The sequence below is a fragment of the Papilio polytes genome, unplaced genomic scaffold, assembly GCF_000836215.1.
Source record: "Papilio polytes unplaced genomic scaffold, Ppol_1.0 DF824191.1, whole genome shotgun sequence".
In the NCBI taxonomy this organism is placed as follows: Eukaryota; Metazoa; Arthropoda; class Insecta; order Lepidoptera; family Papilionidae; genus Papilio; species Papilio polytes.
In genome coordinates, this window is record NW_013525013.1 from 889,943 (window position 1) to 896,595 (window position 6,653).

The following is a 6,653-nucleotide window of genomic DNA, read 5'->3' on the forward strand; positions in this document are numbered from 1 at the left end:
CTATCAGTAACGGTACTCAGGTTAGGTGAATACTAATGATCCTGAGCCAGACACAAGGCATGCAGCTTCCATGTCTGACGGTGCTGTTAAGCATTTTACCCTTTTTAAAAAAAAAAAACATACATACACAAGTCATTAAAAAAAATGTCCAACTAGATACAAGTGACAGCCCTGGGTGATATTTTACATTTACCAAGGACTTTTTTTTGAGGGGTTAAAAAGCATGAGACTTTTATTTAGAAGGAAGATATTGATTTTATTCATACTTTTGAACTCTTACTTAAAACTGTTCTTTCGTTTGAAGTGTATATGCTAGTTTTTATTTAATTCTTATAAAAATATATTAAAATGTACTTTCTATGATCTCATATGCTATTATCATCAAAAAAATGTGCAAATATAATTTCTCATATATTTTATAGGATATTTTTAATTTCCAGAGTACAACAAACAGAACATCAAATTCTGATTCAGATGAAGAATATGTGGACGCAGTGAGACCTATCACTATGGAAGATATGAGACTTTCCCTCAATAAGTTAAAGGAATCTAAAATACAGTGCGGCACGCTAGCAGCTAGCATGCGGATAGAACTAGACTAGACAGGTCTATATTCCTAGGTCCAGTCTAGAGCTAACTACCTAGGGAAATTGTGTATGCACGCCATCTTACACAGGGCCACTACTTACCTAGGTCTACTTTGTACCTAGGGCCACTATGTACCTAGGGACATTCTTTACCTAGGGCCACTATTTACATAGGGCTACTGTGTACCTAGGGTCACTATGTGCCTAGGGCCTTTCTTTACATAGGATTACTATCTACCTAGGGCCACTATGTACCTAGGGCCACTATGTACCTAGAGCCACTATTTACCTATGGGTTTTACGTACCTAGGGCCACTATGTATCTATGGTTACTACGTTCTTAGGGCTGGCAAATACCTAGAACCACTAGGTACTTATGCTTTTATGTAATTAAGGCCATTAAGTACTTAGGGCTACTAGATACGTAAGGTCACTACGTGTAAAGCTTTTATGTACCTAGACCTAGGTACCTAGGGTCTACATGGCTAGATTTAGGACACAGAATAGACTAGAACACAGGGCTGTGCCCGATATAATTTACATAGATTGAAAATGTTGCATTGGGTTTGTTTACAGTTTCTCTTTATATTATCTCTAGTTGTTGCTCGCGACTTCATCTGCGTGGAATATAATAATAAATAAAAAAAATAGCCTATGTTACTCAATGGTTACGTAGCTTTTTAATGGTACAAGAATTTTTAAAATTGACCCAGTAGTTTTTGAGTTATTTCAATACACACAAAAATCTAAAAATATGAATCTTTTTTCTTTATATTAGTATTGATTTCTTCTGTCTTAGTTACAAAAGCAATCTTTCTCTCTCTGTTTTATGCATAACAATGGTTTTAATAAAAAATTCTTCCCGCAATTCTTTTATATGTTTTTGCTTCTTTATGATGATTTTATCTAAAAGTATGTTTTCGGAACACAAAATACTAAGATCCTGTTTCACCAAATTGTAAATTATCTGATAACAATCCAACGTCTAAAATGTGATGGAAATATCAAATTTTGTTCCCTTATCTTACGTCAGCTATCTGAGTCACTATCAGCCAGTGGTGGGACAGGTCCTTAATAAAATTTAAGTAATTTAAATACAATAGAAATATGTAATGTAATTTGTATTCTAGCTACCAAATGATATTTCAATATTCAATAATTTTCTGTTTTTTAACTTTTTTTTTTTCAGTTTCATAGAAATGTATTTTGATGTGAAATTGTACCAATACAGACCCAATTATTTTATTAAAAAAAATATAGAACATGAATCCAACTTAATGTTTGGAATAATTCTTAACGGTCTTAAGTCCATAAAAATTGATGTAACACTTTGAATGCTACCAACTTGGCTTCAGAGGCCTTTGAGTAAACTTTAGTAAAAATCCTAATATTGTTATATTAAATATGGCTTTTGTAGGCAACAGGAATAGTTCAATATAATTAGAATTACATCTTTTCAGTCATTTTTTATTAGAAACATTGCATTTAGTATGTTGTAGAAACATGCTTCTAATTTAACAGTAATATCCAATAAAATAGTTTCTAGAGGTTTCCACTTGTGTTTAATAGTCAACATTACGAAAATAGTTAAAAATGGTAAAACCAAGTCAAAATACTATGGAATATTCTAGAAAAACATCAGAATGTTCTAAAATGTCGAATTTAAATATTCCCATAAATCAATTCATTTATTATTTGTATAGAAAAACGTCGTTAATATTTTTTTGTTGCACTAAAAGTTATTTGGGAGTAATATTTTATGTAGAGAATTTCTTTAAATTTTTGTTTTAAACATTTTTGGTTATGGTTGTGTTTTTGTATAATTTTATATAATGCTTTTTTTGTATAGTTTTCTCATTTTAATTGTAATATTGTATATAAGCTGTTTAGTATCAAATTATATTGTAAAATAGAATTCACAAAATTAAAATCATATTTTTTTAACACTTTAAATGCCGCTGACGTATTTATGTAAAAAATGAACACAGCATTGAAAGTGTTGGGATTAAAAAAAATTTTTAAGGGGTTATTAAAAATGTTATATGTAAAGATGTTGTTCCAAATTGTTATAAAATATAAAAATATTCTATTGAGCACCGAAATTCACGTTCAAGAAAAAATTTAATAAAAAAAAAGTAAAGAATTCCACATAGTTTGCTCAAAATATTTATTATTCAATGGTTAGTCGAGAAATAGTGTGATTTCTGTGCTTGTATTTTAAAATCCTAGTTGATTTTCAAGGTGATATGTTTTCGCAATAATTTATTAATTTTTGTTCGCAAGCGTCGAGTGAGGCTCGCAAGGATATAATTCAGACGCGTGGCGTTTGTAAATAATTTTATCAAATAAAGTGATTTGTTGAGGTCATTTGGATTTTATTTACCTCCTTTTTACATATTTCCTTTTAAATATATTTATAAAATCTTTAATAGTATATGTACATTAGATACCTTGCACGTTAAATTAATTTAAGAAATACATAGAAACAAAAATTTCCTTGGTACTTTCCCTGAAAGGTACAATATTAGTTGTCAAGTTTAGTGCCATCTTTTGTCCTCGAATAAAAACATTTTGCAAAATTATAATAAGGTCAATTTGTTATAAATACACTAAACAATATATAAACATTTAAATATTGTTAAAGCCACCTATTGGCAAATACAATTAGTTACTACTAATAGAAATCGTTAGTGAGATTACGTGAAAAGTTTTTAAAGTGTCAACTATGCCTACTCTACGTATATATTTTTTAAATCTTTTCATAGAATAAATCTTACTAATATTATAAATGCGAAAGTTTAGATGAATGGATGTTTGTTAGACTTTGCAGCCTAAACTGCTGAACGGATTTCAATGAAATTTTACATAGAAATAGAGGAGTCTGGTAGAACACAGGTGACTTTTGTTTTTTTTTTTTAATTCAACACAGGCGAAACTAGTATAAGCTCAAAGTAGTTAAGGAGCCAAGGATATGTAATTGAACAAAACACCGAATTTAAATCAAAAGTGAAATAAATTTGTAAAATTATATTTGAATTGTAATATTGTATGTTGTACTTTTCAGAGAGAGTACTGGTTAAAAGTTTTTGTTCACTACGTCTTTGGATTCAAGTTAAAGATATTCAAAGAGATTCAATCTAGGTCGAAGGGAAGAAAAATTGAAACAATAATATTAATTTTAATATAAACCATTTAATACTTATTTAAATTGTATAATCAAAGATTAACAATATTTTGCATCATTCAATTTGTCCAAATGACATGTACAATATTTTATTAAAAAAAAAACTATTATCATACAGTTCATTCATTCAATTATAATAAAAACATTGTGATCTACATATTGTAGAAATTATATAAAAATGTTATATTTGAAGTCATTACAATATATATTATTACAAAGTTGAACAGTATAAAAAAACATACAGACGACTTGAGTACCTCCTTCTTTTGGGATGTCAGTCAAAAATGAAAACTGTATTACAATTCTTAAAATATAAGAATAATAGATATTTTTAAGATGGTCCTTTGAGTCGGATAAGCTGTTCCTTACCTTTAAGCATGTAGACACTGACTCGAACGGTTTAGAGCGGGCGCATTTGACTAAACTATCGCACAAGAGTTGTACGATTATCAATTATTACATAGCCAATCAACTGTTTAGTTGCAACAAAATCGAGTAGTGTAACCTCCATATATCATAGGTATCAAAGCAAGATAACAGTTGTGCGATAGTTTTGTCAAAGGTGTGCACTCTTTGACAGAATTGTATGACATTTTAGTATGTCACATCACACGGGATCATGCACTGTCACTATTTGTCACATTCATTATAACTACTGCATTGTTCTGTAGACGTGCCTTTAGTACTTGTAAATCAATTTCTTGTCACTATTAAACACAAATTTCACATTTATATTAATTTTTTTTCATTTTCACTTTGTTTATATTTTAAAAAGAATTAAGATCTTTTCACTTCTATTAAGGTTCTCCGAGGTCTCTGTTCCTTATACAGGTCTTCCCCTGGGGCGTGCTCTGAAAGCATTCCTGGCCCTAGGGCGTGTCTTTCCAGCGGCAGGAGGGCTCTTGGGGCGAAGGGCCTCAATGCGCTCCGTGCAGCCGGTGCTCTCGCGGCCCTCAGTGAAGTTAGCTGCGTATAACTCCGCATTGAAGTTGGAGTTAGTCAGCTCGTGGCCGATTGTCACCCAGCCCGGACGGATTGTGGAGTCCCGTCCAAATAGATGTACCCTTAGAAAACATTAATATAACATCAAGAGACTAATAAATGATTTAAGACTGAATACTAAAACAAATTTACACAATGCTTAGTAAGCACTATTGGTCGAACCAGAGATACTTATGTCTAACTCCAGTATTTTTTACTCTGTGACAATCTTACAAGCTAATCTATGGCGACGCTTCCGTTCTCTTTGAACCCGACCTCGAAAGGAAGCGGAGCAAGTGTAAAAGGCTAGAAATTGTACCATACATTTTGTAACAAAAATACAGTTATACAAAATCAAAAGGGATTTTATTTTGCTTCATTCAACATTGAACACTATATAAAAAATCCATTAAATGTTAAAATTTTGATGTTTAAGCATGTTCTAGATATTTAAAACTGTTACATATTTATGTGTCGTTTTAGTATTTAGCTGCAACTGTTGTAAAGTATCGTTTATTTAAATGAACAGCCATCTACTTCATACTAAACTATTTGTTTGCTACTTTGTGTGCGTGGAATCAAACAAAAAATGTAATAAAGAGTATATGTTGATCTCTGATTGTTTAAGAATTTTCTAAGTGTATCCATTCATTTTTGAAGTTATTTAAAATATAAAAATATAAATCTTTCCTCTTTATAATACACTAACTGTTTCCGTGCGGCTTCATCCACATCAAATTATGAAGGTTTTATTTTATTATTTACATTTGTGAAATTATCAACAGCAAATGTCAAAATTACATGACCATGACAAACCTTAGCAACCCTGATTTCTTGATGTTGGCAGCAACTTATGGTCTCTTTCCCACATTAGGGTTTTTATCCAAAATATTTACCCCCGAAGTTTAATGGCGTGAAAACATATAGTCTATAGTGTGACGTTAGTGTAGGGCTTTTTATTAAAAAAAATATTAAAAAACATGCTATAATTGCTAACATTTTAGACAACAAAGAAGTGTGTGTTTATGCTTTATTATAATAGTATATATCGGTACAAATAGAAATAAACTGAGAATGTAAGAGCTAAATTGACTGTAAGAATGATATTTATTCTGCTAATTTGACATGAAGATTTAATTCTATATTTTTATATATTACTCGTGTAATAAAGAAATTACCAAAAAACACATATCTTACCTTCTTCGTCCCAAACAAAAATGTTCCATAATATGAAATATTTCAATAGGTTTCTCCGTGCTGCCGAACTCAGGGTCTTCTGATATGATGAGATCGATATCAACATTAGCATGTATAAAGTCTCCGTCCACAGATCTCCGCACAGTCCCTTTAATACCCATAAGGCAATGTTCCTTTGTCCGTTGGAACACCGCATTGTGTTCCAAGTTCTTTGAGTGTCCCGGGTTTTTTATATTGGTTTTTATCCAGCAGATATCTTCACAGCGACGGAAACCCCATTTCTTCAGACATTCCCTGCCCATGTCTAAACCTGTTGCAGAAAAGATTACAATTTCATTTATCTTCAGTAACATAGTAAAGTGTAAACACACATTTTATTATGTAAAATGACAGCAAACATATTTTCGAATAACTCTTTTGTTAATAAAAGGCTCTACACTTACGATACTCGATAGGCTACAGATTTTCACAAAAAATGATCATGCGAGAAAGGCACAAAACTACAAGCCTATAGCAGCAAAGAAGCAAGAATAGCAGGGTGAATTTTACAAATGGAAACAATAAAATAAGATTATCACACAGATGATGCCACATATGAAAAGCTAGTTTTAATTCTTTAATGCAAGGAAAATTTAAAACACTCTAGAGGCTCTCATCTACCAATGCCAAAACTCAAACAATGTATAGGACATTTATCTGTCTTT

The 6,653-nt window shown here is 31.1% G+C and overlaps 2 protein-coding genes across 2 annotated transcripts in view; one reads left to right on the plus strand and one right to left on the minus strand.

Moving 5' to 3' along the window:
- Positions 1-1,239, plus strand: part of LOC106110739 (ATPase family AAA domain-containing protein 1-like) — a 7,576-nt gene extending 6,337 nt beyond the window's left edge. The window contains 1 exon segment of the mRNA XM_013292636.1: positions 379-1,239. Coding sequence (XP_013148090.1) covers positions 379-602 — 224 coding nt within the window. The 3' untranslated portion in view covers positions 603-1,239.
- A 3,280-nt stretch (positions 1,240-4,519) lies between these two features.
- LOC106110744 (N6-adenosine-methyltransferase subunit METTL14) overlaps positions 4,520-6,653 on the minus strand; it is a 4,311-nt gene continuing 2,177 nt past the window's right edge. Inside the window, exons 5-6 of the mRNA XM_013292640.1 lie at positions 5,950-6,322; positions 4,520-4,835 (exon numbers count right to left, since the gene is read on the minus strand). Of these exons, the coding sequence (XP_013148094.1) occupies positions 4,595-4,835; positions 5,950-6,322 (614 nt within the window). The 3' untranslated portion in view covers positions 4,520-4,594. The remainder of the gene's footprint in view (positions 4,836-5,949; positions 6,323-6,653) is intronic.